Here is an 18,601-nt window from a genome sequence, read left to right on the forward strand (position 1 = left end):
ATATACCAGGGCACAGGAATTTCTGTGCAGTCAGCACAGATCAGCTCATGTGCAAATACCTAGACCCAAAAATTGCTGACACCCTGAGCCTGTGGAGAACGGTTCCGTCTAGAAACTTTGCCGGTCCCCAGGTCAGGCAGACTCTACTCCCTTGCAGCTGCAGTCCTTGCTTTGTATGCTTCCCATAACGTGTTCATTATCTGCCTTTTCAACTTCTGGGATCACTGTCCAGTCTGTAGATAATGTTACTATGAACATACTGGATGTATTGGCAAAATTGTATCCCTTAATGTGAGTACAATACACCCAATACATAAAAATGCAATAGTGACATTTAAACAGGCAGTTTAAAAACGTCTTTCACCAAGAAAATACAAGACATCAGCATCTCGGCATAAACTGTATGTTCAAATACTGTACTAACTCCAAATATTCAAAGGCTAGCAATGAGCTAATGAAAGGTAGGTTTGTTGTAAAATTACATAAGTTAGCATCTGGTGACACACTACATGTTAAAAAGAAAACACACAGTGTACAATGTCAAACGGACAGAGTTTCATATAAAGAAAGAACCAAGCTCTCTATCCATTAAAGAGAATACCTGTGAAGGCAAGCATAACATCTTTAATGGTGCTTTGTATGTTCAAATGGTAAACAAATACTTACAAAAGGTTTGTTCAGCATAAGGGCAATAAATAGCAAGTGAAACATTAGAAACAAACAGTAGCAGTATTATATTCAGTCTAAGCTCAGCAATTACTTAACCTGAAGCAGAGAATTCACAGAAATAAGTAAATCCAATAATGAAAACTGAGCTAGGCTGAACCTGAGTAAAGCATTAGCAAATCCATTACAAAGAACAAACCCATACTGGCTCCCAGCTGAGGGACCAGTTGACTAGAAGTCTTTCATCTTTAACTCCTTTGATTCCATTTAACAACATAAAGCATGAGAAGTTACAGCAAACAGGGTGGCATGAAATATTCCATTGTGTTAGCAGAAGTCTATATTAAAAAAAGCCCACACAAAACACCCTCAAATGAATCTTGGATTTCTTGCACTAAAAATATACAGAGAACATTGCTCCTTTGGAGAGAGTTTATGTTCCCTGTTTGTTCACTCCGTGAGAAGCAGCGGGCAGCATAGCAGCGTGGCAGGGGACTTCTGCCTGGTACCATGAAATCATGGGGCTGGAATGCACTTCAATGGAGCTGTTAGGTCAGGGGATGGGAGCTGTGTGCTCCAAAGTACTGGAGCTGGAAAAGGATAAAAACAAAAGGAGTGAGGACTTCCCAACGGAGCAGAGTGAAAGCCACAAGACATGCAGCTCCAGCCCACAGGCACTCACTCATTCAGACATCTGTAGCAAGCGCAGTGTGAGCCTGCTGTTCGCGCGTTTAACTCTGTGTGGTGTGTGCACCTACACCAGCAGTGCTGCACGTTAACCCTCGTGCCTGTTAAGAGCGCAGTATCTGACAGATGACTTAGCATCTACTATTGGTTTTCTCTCTAGAAGACCTCTGCATGGCAGTTCTAAACAGCACAGTGCATTTCTCAGCTGCATTACCGAATGAAGCTTGGCCCCAAACCCATTAAGATTCGGGTGTCCTCTCACCTAACCTCTATTTTGAGGTAAACTGCCACTTCTTAGACTGAAAAAATATCAACATCCAAATGCTCTCAAATAATCAGGAATAAGCATTACATGCTTATCCCAGAGGAGGATGGCTAAAGTCTGGTCCTGCTGTCCTGTAGCATGGTCATATCCTTTTTCAATGCAAATCAGGAAAGATGACAGCCTCCAAAAATCCAGTTCTGCTCTCTTGGACCAAAGCAGAGCATTTCCCTGTATGGAGGGAAAACTACAACTGTCAAGGGTTCAATTCAGCAGTCAAAACCACAATCATTCCCTCTCCTGAGACAGATGTGCCAGAACTGGAAGACGCACCAAAGCTGATAAAGGAGAAGATCCATGCAGATCCAAGCATCCCATGTTACAGCCAATACTTGGCATCCTGGTTATACATTCCATGTTTAGCTTTATGCATTCTGTGACTGCTGAACACAAGAATTTATTTACCTGTTGAATATAGGTATTTGCCTGGTACAGTCAAGAAAAAGCTGCATCTCAAATATGTAGTAAAATCAGTCATAAAACAGTTCCCCCTTTAAAAAGAGTTACAGAAACAAAATCAATTCACAAGACTTAAGTTTTCAGAATCTCTCTTTGCAACTCCATATAAATATTGCCATCACACACTTGAAATGACAGCAGACAAGCTACAATTATAAGGTAACTTTAAGCCTATGCTTTAATCTCTTTCGGGTTTTAAAAACAGAGAAACGTAGCACCCATCCAAGGAGGTAGGAATAAGCTTCCAGAAGACACACAATTCTCAGGATAGTTTTCTCCTTTTATTTTGGCATAGGCACGTTACAAAATTACGTAAAAGTATACATAAAAATGTGGCTGGTTGGAGTCCAGTTGAGACACATTTTTTAACATAACAAACCATTAAATGATCACATTAATCCTGCCCTAGAAGTACAGAGGCGGTGTCTGTCAGCTTCTCAATCTACCCAGCCATGGGGGACACAGTCACATCCTCAAAATCAAATTCCAAGGACGCTTCTGCTAATTATATCCTTGGAGTGACTGAAGGTAAGGACAAAGCTTTGGACTAACTAGTTTCTTTGGACTTTGTTCATGACTTTATCCCAGCAGCGTAACAGATGAAAGATAGGCTTATGCCTCCATCTATAATATATCTTATAAATATTTTAATTTCTAATTAGTAAAAAGACTGACTCACAAACTCACCCTGGGCTGAAACAAAGGCAAGAGATTTTAGACTCAAACCCCACAATGTTACAGAAAATTATGACAGCATTACAAGAGCAGCTGCAACAGAGATCACCCCCCAAGCCACAGCGGTGCTTACTATTCACATGCTATAGCATTTAGCTGCTCTGCTTTATTTTAACAGCCATTTTCTCGGGGCAAGAACAGGTGAAGAGCCAAGCGAGATCCGCAGCATCAGAGCTAATTCTAAACACAGGTGGTGGGCACGACACAGAGAGAGCAGGAAGTCGACAGGAGAATCACTGCTGACATGTAGGACAGGGAAGATTGATGGCTTCCCTCTCTAGTTTTCCCCACTGTGTAGGCACGCAGGGGGTGGGGGAAAGGGACGGAGAAGCTGCTGTGCTGGCGACATAACACACCACAAGCCTCCACAGCCCCAGCGCTGATTAATGACACTGGAACGACTCAGGAAACAGCAAAGGATCATTCGCAGACTTTGCTCTTCTTGTTATAATTTTATTCGCGGGGATTCATTTTGCCCCAGCTGTCCCAAGCTGAAGCAAGTTCAAATTTGCCAGACGAAAAGAAAATGTGGAAGTCAAAGGGAAGAAAGAGCAGCATAAGCAAACACAGACATGCATAAAACACAAATTTTGGAAAATTTGAAATTTCATACAGGGAGATCCTCTCAACAGGGATCAAAAAGGGAAGAAAAATAAAACCAAAACAACACAAGCAAAAACTTGCTCCAGCCTCAGAGACAAAAGAAATTCTTTGGCTGACAAAAGTCACCAACTACTGCATCTTTTGCATCTGTCCACAAATTTTTTATTTCCCTTATTAATACTTTGCAACTTCAAAGCTCTGGTTGCTAAAATAATATGCTCGTCTGTTAACACTGGCTTAGCAAAACCTGTCTTGAGACAGTTATTAAGCAACAAAATGAAGGGAAGCCAGACTAGTCAGATTTTACTAGCTAAAGCATAAATTTTAAAGCCTAATTGGGACAATTTGAGTATTAATGTTGTTACAGAAAGAAAAAAATGAAGGAAAAGGGAAACTTAGGAGCAGTGCATGTATTGCATACTTTGTTTCATTTTTTGCTTTTAATGCAATTACTTCTCCGCGGACTTACTGTCGAAACTTTTAAACATGTTTATTTTGATCCGATAATTCAGTATGTCCAGTTCATCTGGTACAAACGCTCTTTCAACATGCTTAATTCTTAAAACGAGAGACTAAAGATCTAACACTAAATTAGAAAGAAACGTATTTATACCAGAGCAAGTTTTCAGATAAACAGCTTCTGAGAAAAGATTAACCCATTGCCCGGAAGCTGAAGTAAATTAAGATTTAAACAGCACTGCCGAGTATCCCTTTCTTGAACGGCAAATGCACTCAAACTTCAGTAGGACTTTAATATTTATATTTCAAATGAGAAACACATTTGAAGGAGGAACATTTACGGCACATGCTAACCCCACCCTATAAATTTAACTCTGCCCTCTAGGGCCAGCAGCAGAGCTCAGCGCGGCTGCGGCTGGCTTAGGCTGCCCTCTCACGCTGCCTCGGTACGGGTGACTCAGCACACGGCTCCTTTCATGTGGCTCGCTGCATCCCGCAAGTGGATTCTCTCATTTGCTTTATGAGCCCCACGTGCCGCTCGGGGTGCTAATGACAGCCGCACTGACAGAGGCCAGCATTATCTACGGCAGGCTGCCGCAGCTCCTGCCGCCACACGCCGCAAGGTTCCTCCGGACCTGAGGCAGCCGCGGACCCTTCCCTCCTCCCGTGTGGAGCGGAACAGGGATACGACCGCTGGTCAGGGGCCTGGGGGCAGCCAGCAGCCTCCTGGCTCAGAAGAGCTGGCTCCAGCCCTCTGCAGAGGCCTCGGACCAGAACCTGCGCTAACATTTTTGCAGAGCTGGTGAAGGGACCAAGCACTGGGTCTGCGTGCGGCCAACAGCGGTCACCAAACTCACCCTTAACCACAATGCCTTCCCTAGCAAGGACACAGCCACTGGTGGTTTTTATTTTTTGTGCTGTGCTCCTTACAGCTCTCCACATCAACTTGAAGGACAGCATGTTAGAGCCGCTGCTCAAAGCTGAGCCATGACCCAGCTACAGAGCGGGTCCAACGCACACTGAAACACGCACTGCTTCTACACCTGCGTCTCAAAGGTGTGCACAGGACTGCAATTAATGGCCTCAGATGCTGCAACCTCAACCCCGATTAACGATTCTCAAACCATTTACCTGCCTTTTTAAAGCTTGGGCAATAAAGTTTCTCAGGTCAAACTATCTAACCATAGACATTAACTGCAGGTCCTTACAGTCCATTTCACCCAGGGCAGGTGAAAGGCAAAAGGAATTTATAATAATATTTTTTAAGAATTACCACATATGGCAGGTAATTAGTGCCTCACTGACAGGAAGCTGCAGCAGGAGCTAAGCCTGAACTATCAGCAGTAACACTCTGGCCAGAGAGGCAAGGCAGGAAGGTACGGACAGATCCGTACACGCTGCTTCCAAAACCTTCAGATGATGCACTCAATGCCCAAAAGCTGAAAATTTGACAGTTCCAGTACTGCAGGCACTGCTTGGAAGAGGCGGCACCACAGAAAAGGAGAGGGAGAAGCAGGACAACCTTTGTTACGCTGTGAAGAACACCTCTAAGATAGAAATCCATATAAAAAGTAGTTTACTGCCCATTGAAGAATGTGGTTGAACCACCAACAACTACAGTTTTCAGGCACAGGTGCCTCCTGGAAACAGCTCCCCAAAGCACCCATCAGGTCTGGCTTCTTTCTCATCCATATGCTGCCCCACAAAGCACACTGGCATGGAAGCACTGGGCAAGGGAGCTCACAGAGAACCCCGTTCCACTCTGTGACCTCAGAGAGTTACTCTGTATCAGCCAGCTCAACTTCAGTTCCCGGAAAAATACAGGAACAAGTAACGAACTTTCAAAAAATTAACAGAAATAACAGAAGACAGCAGTATTTCTCAAAAACTAGTACCTTTCAAAAACTCTGATTGCCTCTAGCACATGAGATGCTAGAATGGAGAAGAAATACTAAAGGTTATATCCTGATTTTCATTAAGTTCCAATACTACCTCAGCTTCCAACGAGCTAGAGAAATAACACCTTGAATACAATATTATATGCTGGGGGTGAAACCAGAGAGATCAAAAAAAATGCTGAAAACAGCACTTATTGATGGCTTACAGTGGTTGGAGAAAGATGTATCAAACAGAGTTTTTCAGGGTTTTGTGCCGGGTCCAGTATCATTTGATATTTTCATCTCCAAATACAAAATCTAGATGATGAAATGGAGTATTCATTAAATCTGCAAACAAAACAAAGTTGGAAGGATGATAAGGGCTCAAAATAATCCTGACAAAGCAAAGAAATGGTCTGAAAAAACAGAATGCTGTTTACCAGGCAAAAGTACACAGATTTGTACAGAAAAGTCTACTCAATCACACAAACACAGGAAGGAGAACAGCTGTCCAGGCAACAACTACAGAACAGGGTCTGGGGAGTTTGTGATATTTTAAAAGGTGAGCATGAATCAATATCATGCAGCTGCAAAACCACCACATTTACGAACTACACCAAAAATTGGTCAGGAATACATGAATAGGATAAAAATCCAGTAGATAGGAAACAATTTTCTCATTTTACTCAGGATGAGGATGGCCTCAAGCCACAGAAGTTGGGTAGTTTTAGGTCCTCTATTTCAAAACAGAGGTAGAAAGAGACCACAGAAGCTGAACCAAGTCCAATGAGTGACCTGAATAAAAAAAGACTACAGAGGAAAGCCCAAAGTGTTTTTAGTCCAGCAGAAGGAAGACTGTGAAAGTAAAAGGTGTTAAACAATGAGCCTAAGATGAAGTAAGAAAGATTTCAGATCAGCTGTAAAGAAAAGTTTACAAGAGTAAGAAAAAAACATTTCAGAAGAGTGCTTAGTTTTTTTTATTATAAACAAACAAACAAACAAGTGATGTGTTGATAAAGATGTAAGGGCACTTAATGTTTATTTTGGGCCAGAGGAAATACCAGATCACCCCAAACAGAGTCTGTTGTAGTTCTCTCTGTATGTTACATAGGCATGATTAAAGTCAAAGTGCGATGACCAAAGAGGATGGAAAAGGAATCGGAATTCCATTTAGGTAGATCTCACGGCATTTCAAAATTCAAGTCCTTCTACCTGCATTCAACAAAAATGTAAGAATTGAGGCCTTTTCACTGATAGCAGCTGAACACTGACAAGCTTTGAAAAACCATTCCATGTTGTTGAAAAATGGGAAACAGAAGTTAGCATTTAACACTTGTAAACTGGTACATGCCCACATTTAGAAATGTACATTGCTCAACAGACTAAATGTAATGGCAACAAGTGAACAATTAGCATTTATTTTGCTACAAGATAGACGTGGAACTGTCAAAATGCAGTGAAAAGTGTAATATATTTCTAAATTATAGACTATTTGATATATGAAAGGTTGCTGTGATTTTAACACATTACACTATTCTAAGTACCAAAACCTTAACAGTCTTGATGCAAAACAAAACAGAAGGCTAAAGAATGCCCCCACAACTAAATATTTCCCTCATAGAGAAATTAGAGAAGTTTTATGGTTTTGATCACAGTAGTGATCCAAATCTCTTGAAACCATCTGATTGCTCTTGCTCTTTCTCTGACCTCTAGCTGAAAGAGATTTTATTGTATTATTTTATATATTTTCTTCAAGTGAGGAGTCAGCTTGCTACTAAGATTGCCCTATGGGATATAAACAAAGAATATCAACTTACATCTAGAGGGATGCTTTTTAAAAAATACTTTTTTGTTTGGAATTACTATGTTTCTTCAGAATATTGTCCTAGAAACTCAAAGAGTAGTTCATTTCCTCTCCATTATTTTATTTGGCAATTTCCTGTAGCAAGAAAAAGTTGGCTTCATTTCACATGGGGCCAAAATTAACACAGCTGTTCAAAAACTTTCACCTTGTGGTCACAGCATGAAATTCATCTCAGGTGACTAGAAAAGTTTTAAAACCACCTGATGATGTTGAGAGGTCTTAGAATGTGGAAATCCTAGTAAATTCCCTAATGATGCACACATGCACAATGAAAATGCTGGTCCTCCTTGTCTAATCTGGGGAGAATTCTGTGAATTTAGGTATTAGAGACATAATAATCACACTTGTATAAGGGGCTTCTAGAGAATTTAAAAAACTTTTTTTGGAGCTAGACAATACTTACAGACTACATTTAAACTGTTGTTATCAGTGCAGGCTGGTCCTGAAATCACCAGGCTGGGCTGTTTCCACAGAAATGACAGATGAGCAATGGATGAGGGGGACAAACACAAGTGTTCATTTGTGTTCAGGTCAGGAGGATGCAGCCAAGTGAGCTGGTGAGATGAGAATGGTGACAGCAAACTGTGACTTGCTTATTAGACAGCTTGAGCCCAGAAACATCAAATGAAAAGTTCTCTAGTTGGTGTGTGACACTCACTGCTTTGCTTGTCCTAAAGAGATGTTCCTTGCTAACTTACCTGTATTATTCAAACTGCCCCACAGAAAGTCAGGCAAATTGCCAACTCTTGGTTTGGATGTACCCTGTGGAGTATATCAGTGTAAAAAAAGCTGTGTTATTACTGTTAGTATCCAGAGATGTACAATACTCCATTTTCTTTGGGTACTGGCAAGTATTCTGAGTACTGGAGACTCACAATGTTGCATGGTCAGCTGTGAAGATGTCACTCTGGAGGGAGTGAGACCACCTGTAGCTGTTGTGACCTGGCCTAATGCTTGATGAACAACAGTCAGAGCATTGACATTGCTTCAACTCTGCAAAGATCTAAAATGTAGATATTGTAAAAAAAATACCCAACAAAATACTCCGGTGGAAGTGCACGAAGAGCAGAATGTGAACTTGACTGCAGAAATTACATGGGGTAGTTTGTTGCCAGCAGAGATGCAAAATGAGATTCGGTCAGGAATTCAGAGGCCTGGACCCCTCATTCCCTTTACATAAGCAACAAAGAGACTTTGAAATGTTTGGAACTGTTTTGTTCCTCCATACAAATGGAAAGCACCCTATGAATGCCTATTAAGTCAAGTCTTTCCACACCTTGGCAAGTATGTGATTTCAAGAAAAATATTTTCAAATGGATAACCCAATTCAAGAAGAAGTCAAAGACCACCTTTGAAAAAAACTTTGATGTGGCTATAAAAAGATTATATTTAGGAAGGATATCATAACGTGGTTCTGTTGTTAAAAGTTTGTACCTCCCCATATTTCTCTGCTGTTTTTCATGTAAAAAGCAATGCTGGTAAGCAGAGAAGTGAATGCCTATGAGACACAGGATTAAGGCAGAATCCCTGAAAAGAACTGCTCCTGACTGTTCGGTAAAGACAAAACAAGCCATTTAGCAATCTCACTGCCAAAGGACAGGGATATTGGAGCACCCACAAGTGTGAAAGCAAATGACAAAAATAGTTGCTATGTGAATCTTAGGTGAGATCATCAGGAAGCCTGGAGTCTTTTATTAACATGGAAACGCTGCTATATCTTTCCCAAGGTAAAGCTATCACACACAGATTTCAAAGTCAGAACCATGCATCTGGTAAAAGGAAAAGATGATGGTGAGACTAGGAAGTTGTGAAGACATTTGCAATTCACTTTTTTTTTTTTTTTTTTTAATGCTATCCAACAACCTCCAAATGAGATTAACAGGTCAGCCAGACTCTGAGAACGACATTACGCAGACCAATATACAATAATTTATTGTCACTGAGTGTATGTGATCAGAAACAACGATAGGATTCAGAACAACACATGTTCCATCTGTCAGAATGGAGAATGCATACAATTTCATCTCCTTTCAGCTTCTGAATACTTCTGGGAATTGGAAAGATCTTACAGAAGCTCTGAACTTCAAAAATGGAAATATAGGACGATCCAGCTCTAGGATCTTTCTGCACAGGAACGTAAATATTGACCCACCTACAAAAGTGAAGGAGATGGGCTTACTGCACTTAGAAATACCAATAAGAAGCATTTAATTCACCTTCTGATCTTACTGTAAGGCTCCAAACCACTTATCCATAAACTATACAGGTAGTCAAAACAGAAAGAAGTTCCTTGTCTGAACGGTTATGGAAGTGTCATCTAAATACAGATGAAGCATAGAAGGGTTTTATCTGCCTGTTAGAAAGGTAACATCCTTGCAGTAGTTTACAACACGAACTACATGAAAACATTACCATGAAAACTGAGGAAACCTCTATTTTTAAACTTCACACAAGACTTATTCTTCATTCAGTTTTTGTGCAGGCTTCACTGAAGCAACTGGGTCAACTTCACCACTCTACTGCTTTGGCCAGCTCCAAGGAGCAGATGCATGCCCTGGCATAATTCAAAGAACCTGAAGCTCAAAGTAAAAGCAGGCATTTCATTTCTGGTAGCAGTCAGCATATTTCAGCACAAGAATGAGGGAAATGAAAAAGTAAGTATACAGCTTTCACTGTTTATTTTTGTGGGCATACATACATACAAATATGTATCTATTTCCTCTCCCATGCAGCAAGAACTTCAGTGCACTCTCAAGGTGGATATCTAACTCAGGGAGCAAAAATATATTTAATCCTGTCCAATGGATATGTAGATTTGCCTGATACAGCAGAAAATTATAAAATCTGCTATGTGATTTGTCTGAGCTGGGGACTCCAAGCATGATACAGACGCTCCAAGAATGTTAGTCAAGGGCTCAAATAATCAAAGGGAAAACAATTTAATTCACTGATTACAAACACAGCAAAACTCAAAAAATATATGCTCTAAGGTGACTAAACTGATTTGGACTTTTTTTCACTTCAACCTCTGATCCTGCTGCAATTTGAGTCAGTTCCACACAATGTTTGTTCATCTAACCCTAGAGTCGCATCACAAACCACAACTTGTGTCATGGAAAAAGTAATTGTCAAGTGTCTAGAACAGCACTTTCTGTATTAGTAAATGGAAATTTTATCTGCCAATGAAGCAGCATTAAATGGGACCCCGGCCTGTGCCTAGAGACGGAGGTGATGTGCTACAGACTGACTCACAATGCTTGTTCAGCATATGCACTGGAGAAATTCACACAAAACTTCAACATCCACGATGGCCAGAGTAGCAACTTTCATTAAACCCACTGTACAGAAACACGTTAATAAAAACAGAAGTCCCTCAAGAGAAAAAACAGGCTTAGTCAAGACACTGAAAGCAAGGGCCAGAGGGGGAAAGAATGGTGGGACTCCACCCAAGCCCTGCCAAGATGCCAGAATAAAGAGCTGTTTCCTGCTAAAACAATCTATGTTTGCCAGATTTTATTGTTGGAACTCCATTATGGAAATGAATAGAACCCGTTCACGCCTCAAAGATCCTTCATTTCTGTCTACAGTGGGGGCTCTCTCTGTGCAGCTACAACAGTGGTCAAAATCCACTACAGACAAGGCACTGAGCAAGGCAAATTACAAGAAATCTCCCTACAACTGGAAGTCTAATAAATCTGTGTGGAAACCTGAGATCTCTCAAATCCAGTGAAAGCCCAAGAAAGGGATATTTTCTCACTGTATACTAACTTGCGTTCTGCTCTGAAAATGATACAAAAGCTAATGATTTCATCCTTGCATAAAGGACTATTCCACTGCTTTATTTGAAAGATAAGCCCAGTTTACCTAGAGGATTAAAAATATTGTTTAGTTATTATTTACCTATTTATTTAGTTAGTTGTTTAGTGATTAGAATAAAAACAAGTGACAGATTAGGAAAAACTTCCATTCCAACATGAACAGAAGACACCAGAGGTTTAATCCAAAGGCTGGCATGTTACTATATCTAGGTGATTTCATAAGGATCTGGGTAACTAAATGACTTTCAGTATCTGTGCCAAATAACAACAGTATAAAATGTTAAAATTCAGGAAAATAGGATTTTTTTTTTTTTTTTTTTTTTTTTTTTTTTTTAAGGCACCAATTTCTACATATGAATCCACATGGAGGCTACCTTAATCAGAAAGAATTTCTCAAATGACTTGTATGTTTCCTAAAGGTCCTGTATATCACAATATACTGAACCAGCCCATACTGATCACCAGGAAACCTCGTGATCTTTGCTGCCTAACAGGTATTTGCATTTCCAGCCTTTTTTCCTCGGTCAAAAGCACTTTGCTACTCCCAACCTTCATGTTCTCTAGAAGAAAGGGATGCAACACAGGGGACTGTCACAATCATAAACACAGGGCAGGCACTTAAAAATCTGCCTGTTCATCCATCAATTTTAGCACACAGGTGTCTGGACAGGCATTCTGAAGTTGACCCGCTGCAGTAACCTGTGTATGTGCGCAGCTTGTTACATGCACCTGGGGACTCATTTCATTAATGGTTAACAAAGTGACCCCTATGTGACAACAAATTCAGGATGGGAACATGGATGCTTTTAAATTGTTTGCATTTCATTCATAACATGTGTCAATGATACTGAAAATTGAGCCGTAGTTTTAACTACAATCTTTGAAATCCTTAAGGATTAGGGTCTGGTAATTTCAGTTACTTCCTTTCTCTGGAGCCCATATGGTAACTATAGCTAAAAATTTTGGAGATTTTATTTGCAATCTGGGAAAAAGCATTTTAATGGTCTTCTCCAAAACAACCCTTCAATTTTTACCTAACTGCCTTTGTCACAGCCATCTTTGTTAAAAATTATGAAAAATTACCAGTTATTAACATGAACAGCGCAGTAACAACAGAGTGATCAGGTGGCCTGAATACAGAAGGAACAATATTCCCTTAAAAAAAGTAAATCAAATTTCATCAGACCCGAACAATCTGAAGATCTCATCTTAAAGTACTGACAATACTGGCCAGAATCACTGAGGTTGGTTCACAGAGGCCCAGCAAAGTATCAGAAGACCAAAAAAGGAAAAATGGCATTCCCATCTTCAAAAATACAGGAAAAGAGGAGCAGTCCAGGAGGTAGTCTGCTTAGCATCAATACTCAGTGAACAAAACCCATCTTTTGCAATTCCCTAGAAGATAACTAGAGGAAAACAACTGCAAATGTGGATTTGTTAAGAGCAAAGCATGCTGGATTAACTGGCCTTGAGACTCATTAGGCTGCCAGAGCAGGGGAAGATGCAGTAAGTGCCTCCTGATTTTAGCACCACCTTTGGTCATGAACTGTAAAGCACATCAGAGAAACTACATTCAGGGATCTATACTGTGGTATTTTTTAAAAGATATTGACTTAGGTAAAGAAACAGATACATTCCTAAATGAGCTGCTAAGATTATCACTATATTGGTTAAGATTCCTTGGATTTGAAGATCCTGTACTTGCAGAGGTCCTGACTAAACATTCTCCAGAGATATTTTCTGTGCAACACTTACCAAAAGGTAGAAAAAACATCCTTGGAACAGTGGAACTCAAACCAGTTTTCTCTTTGTATGATGTGAACTGCATGCGCTAGGGTCAGTGGCCTCAGTTTCATTACAGCAAATCTAACTTGGAGTGCCAGGAAAAAAAGACAAAATTCTAGCACCAAAGAGGAAAGGATTTTGTGTTAAAAAACATCAACCCTTAAGGCTGGAAGAATGCAGCTCTGTACCAGATAAAGCTAAAAGAGAATCCACTTCCTGATGCATCAATGCTGTGAAAGTTGACGAGAGATGAAGGTTGTAGGACACCAAAATGCACAGCTTAGCAACAATAATACAGCCACTGTAACAGATCATGTATAAGGGCCAGGCAAGGCTTTTCAACGAAAGAGGAAGACTAGGGTAGGAGAAGAGGCAACAAAATGAGAAGTTCTTGTTTTCTTTAGAAGATATTCTCAGGAAGAAAAGCAATACAGGTGTTAGAGTATCCTTATAGTAACTGTATTAGTGATAGCTACTTTGATACTAGAAAAGAAAAATGATGCCAAAGACTCCTGACTTCTTGAAGGCAAATAACATCTAAGTGTATTCTTCCAGCTAAGTGTCTGGAAAGTCATCTAGTGATGCATGAGACCATTAAAAGCAAGATCTTGCCGTTCTTCAACTTCCCCTTCACAGCCAGGACTAAGCCTAATTCATGTTTCATCAGGACATACACCAACAACTGACTGACTCACTTAGATTAAGTTTTCCTACTGACGGGTTATGCCATAGTTGGATTTCTCATGATTTTATCAGTAATTCCCTCGAGTATCTGTAGCTGCCATTTTTGAGAGTGTCTCATCAAAGAAACAGACTTGATGAAATGACTTTCTATAACCCTGGCTTAGAGAGCACTGAAGAACAGTAAATCAGAGAATTTGAAAATACGGTCTTAAAAGTCAAGATACCCCAAATACAATGAATCTCTCCAAAAAAAACCACTACTTTCTTCTTAACCACATTTATTATGCCTACAAATTTTAGTTGTGTGCAAGAAATATGTACAACAAAGTGTACAGAGCAACTTTTCCATGGCACAGTAAATCCAGCATAGTGATGAACTGTGCACTACAGTGCAATAAAGCTGAAGCCACATAAATTATGTCTTCTAGTGGCTAGTGGCTATGACTGCATTATTGAACAATTAAACATCAAAACTATCAGGGTGCCAGTAGACACACTGCTCAAGCTTGAAGGCAAATACTTTTCCAGCTTGAAATTTGAATATTCCTCATCAGCAGGTAGCAAATACATGATCTGTTCCAAACTGTCTACCACAGCAGCTGAACCACTCCCGAGTCCAGTCTGGCAACAGGAACAGCATAAATAAGGAAACCACTTTTTCCCCCTCAATTCTTTTGAAGGTGCAGCGTAAGTACCACTCCAATTCCAGTGCAATTCTTTCCAGATAGACATAAGAGGGTAAAGTGGGAGAGAAAAGTGACAAAATCCCACAACACACTGGACTCGCAAATTTAACACCAGAGGAACACCTTAAATTACTGCTGTTACCGGAGGGTGGGTGATCTGAAACTACACAAAATTGGTCAGAGCACGGTGCTAGTAACACCAGGGTTGTGGGTTCAATCCCCATAGAGGGGTTTTACTTAAGAGCTGAAATATATGATCCTTGTGGGCTCCTTCCAACTCAGAATATTCTGTGAATCTGTGAACCAACATTAACTTTGTGTTTCTTTTTATTTATTTATTTTTAAAAACGTTTAAAGAATAACAGTAAGGAAGCACATTCTCAGACCTATCACACCTTTGAGACATCATGGCAACAGCAACCAGGTGATAAAGCATCTGGTAAGTAATCCTGACCTGACAGGTGACTCAGAGGTGGCAAAGAAATGCACATCAGAGTAAATATTAAAATACAACATGAGCCGTGTTCACTCAGAGCAGATTTCTTTATTATACAAGAGTATTCAGATTTCTTTGCTGAAGGAATAAAAGCAGGGGAGGGCATCTGTCGTGAGACTGAACAGAGCCAAAAGAGTCACCATGTGCATCAGGAAAGATAAGCATATTCAAATCCTTTCAATATTTTTCAAGGAACTTTTGAGTGCTAAAAATAATGAGTGGTTTGAGGTATCTTTGCAAGACCTGCTTTGGCAACCTATTACAGGGACAGTGTAACAGTTCAAATTTTAATTGTTAGAAACTTAGGAAGATTTAGGCACATGTAAATGAAATTAAATCAAAGCACCTCAAGTCATGGAAACATCCAACATGCTTATTGAGCATTCCATATTTGGATTCTTTAGCTCTTCTATGTTGTTACAATTCCACACAGTCTTATATATAAATGAATTATGAAACAAAAAATACAAGCAGAAAACTTACTTCTGCCTCACACTAACAACTAGTAGCAAGAATAGAGTTACTAAGTAAAATACCACTTATCAAAGCTTCATATGGCATAACAAGTTCTTCCTCTCCTGCTTTCACTCTACCTCCTCTATAGAAAGGGCAGAATCAAGGTCTTGGCATTGGCTGTCTTAGAACGTAATGAAATATGCCTCGACTTCTTAATTCTAAGAATCCTGGTTCTGAAATAGTCTTGCAACGTGTAGTTTACCCAGATTCACCACCATATACACCAACTCTTGGTGCATTAATGTCTTACAGCTTGTTGTGCTCAAAATATCAACTCCATAGCTAAGGGTAACAGAACTCACTGCAAAATCACAGACAATACAGATTACAGCAGGAAGCTGAAATGAATTTATGATCTTCTACTTGCCCTATTCTCACAAGTAACATGAGACATATCTACCCTGGCAAGCATTCTGAATAATGTGTTCCATGATTGAAACATACCATACCATCCAGGATGTGGATGACATGCAAAAAGCAAGATTTTAATGAAAACGCTAATTGTCCAACTAAGGGAAACATTCTCTACAATGATGCAATGTTAGTATTACTGTCATCAAATTCTTCCATTTTAAAAACAAGGCTACAAGTTCTAAGGCAAGCCATTCATAGACAAAAAACTTTACAAAAGAGGCTGCCTACAAACACAAGGTCACTGAGTATGTACCAACCTGACTTGGCTGATTGCTTAGGGTTATCCTCCAAAATACAATCCAAGCAATCAGGTGTTCCTTTATTTCAATTTTTCATTAGAATGGGAGGGAGTAAGGGATGGGAAGCTCTTGATGGTTACAATGAAAATCCCAAATGTATTAAAGGAATTTAAACACTACACCCCACTGAGGTCGCGTAAGTAGCAAGGGGAGGGGCTGACACATATCCATTCGGACACTTAGGAGGTTTGTTTTTTTTCCTTCCTACTGGAGAAGACAAGATCCTGTTTGTAGCCAGTAGGCGCACTTAAAATCGAAAGGGAAGAAGCAAAGACCAACGCTGAAACCTCGCACAGCCCCAGCGGAACCTCGGCGCTTGAACGACCGCCAGGACGCCGGCACTTGCCGGCTCAGGCCTCCCTCTCTCCCGCTCCCCGAGCGCCCCGCGGAGTCAAAGCCCCTGCGGCTGGGCGGAACCAGCGAGAACCAGCCATGACGCGGGCGGGATGAGCCGGGAAGGGGGAAGGATGAGCCGGGAAGGACGGGCGGAGCAGCGGGAAGGACGCGCGGCGAGCGCCATTCCCTGCGGGGCGGCAGGAGCCGGCCCCGCCCCGCCCCGCGCCCTCAGCCCGGCGCATGCGCGGAGCCGGCCCGCGGCGCGGGGCGCGATGGCGGCCGGGCCCGGAGCGCGGGCCCGTCCCACAGCGGGCACAGCGGGAAGAGACGGGGGAGATGCCCCAGGCCGGTTACCTGGCCGAGGGTCCCGCGGTGCAGGGCCCGGATCAGGCCACTCGGTGTCGCCATGGCAAAGGCGGGAAGGAAGAGGCGGGGGGGAGGGAAACAGGGCAGGAGCCCGGCAGGGTTCGCGCATGTCCCGCAGGCGCGGTGCCGGGGCGGCCGCTGGTGGGGCGCGGTCACCGGGAAGGGGCGGCGCTGGCGTCGGCATTGGCACAGGGTCTTGTCGGGGTGCGGGGGTTCGCTTCCAGTTTTCCGTGGCTTCTGCCTCACCCGTGGGATGCCTTTGAAACGGCGCTTGTCAGCAGCGCGCCCCATCCGAGGTCTCCTCCGTCGCTGCATCCTTCCGCCCGCCTGGCCTTGCCCACGGCAGCTCTTCCACGAAAAACAAGCACGGCTGCCCGTCTTGTAAAAGTAACTAAAGTCAGCCCCCGCAGAAACCCCCAAAAAGCTGCTTTCTGATCTCAGTGTGCTCTGCTCTGCCCGAAGGCTGAGGCAGAAGCAGCTCTCGTCCAGCACCTCAGACACAGCGTGTCCCCAAATCCGGTCTTTGTGGCCGTGTCTCCTCCATTGCACCAGGTAACAGAACAGAAGCAAGAAACACTGAAGTTACTAATGAGGTTTGACAAGCTTCCGAATGAGTTATACATCAACCCCTCCTGTCAGCTCCTCTGCAAAAGATGTCTGATTTCTCCCCAGTTCCATTCCCAAACTGGGAAGCCACAAAACGCTTGGTACCAGTGTTTAGATGATGCGAACCTGAGCTCATCTGCAGGTTTGCAGACACCGGGGACAGTGACTGTGGCAATCTGCTATTGCAGGCTCCAGGAAAACAAACCAGTGATCAGGAAAGGAGGTGCACTTGTAGGTCTGTTACCAGTGGCACTGTGCATTGGACCGGAGATTATTTCCAGTAACCCACTCCAGCCCTGGCACTGAGGATATTATTATGGAATGTTCCCAACTCTAAAATCGGGGTTTACTAGTTAAACCCATTGTTAATTTACGTAATTGTTTATTTATTTTCACGTTGATGCATTGGAGCAATTTTTATATTTTACAACCATGTATGAAGAGTGCTTAGTACATGAGAGCATAGTCCTAATTTACTTTCCCTAATTTACTTTCACTGCTGTGATACAAATTGTAAAAACTTTACTTCGATCTTTTAAGAACTTTAACTTGAACCCAGAAATCATGCATACAATGTTTTTCATCATTTGCATCATAACTATAAATATTTTTTATAGTTTGAGCTGCAAACTTCTATGTGTGATGTTCATCATGTTTTTATTCTGTTTTTGCTGAAAAGCAAAAATGTGTCAGCCATTATTGAGAACATAACGAGGCAAAAATGACGTGAAGCTTGATGTGGGAAACATCAGGAAAAAAGATGAAAAACTGAATATGTTTTGAGATTTTTCTAGTTCTAAGACCAAAAAAAGATTGGACAAAAGCCTGTGGCTGCTCCAGTAATGTGAGACTGTGATCTGAGTGGAGCATCAGGCAATACCTCTGATGGTGGGAGGAATGGGCAGCTGCCCTACCCCCTGCCT

The 18,601-nt window shown here is 41.7% G+C and overlaps 1 protein-coding gene across 1 annotated transcript in view; it reads right to left on the reverse strand.

The window, feature by feature from the left end:
* Positions 1 to 17,363, reverse strand: part of WARS2 (tryptophanyl tRNA synthetase 2, mitochondrial) — a 39,203-nt gene extending 21,840 nt beyond the window's left edge. Inside the window, exon 1 of the mRNA XM_040057329.1 lies at positions 17,061 to 17,363. Coding sequence (XP_039913263.1) covers positions 17,061 to 17,363 — 303 coding nt within the window. The remainder of the gene's footprint in view (positions 1 to 17,060) is intronic.
* Positions 17,364 to 18,601: the final 1,238 nt, after the last annotated feature.

Source organism: Hirundo rustica, chromosome 2 (assembly GCF_015227805.2).
Source record: "Hirundo rustica isolate bHirRus1 chromosome 2, bHirRus1.pri.v3, whole genome shotgun sequence".
Classification (NCBI taxonomy): Eukaryota; Metazoa; Chordata; class Aves; order Passeriformes; family Hirundinidae; genus Hirundo; species Hirundo rustica.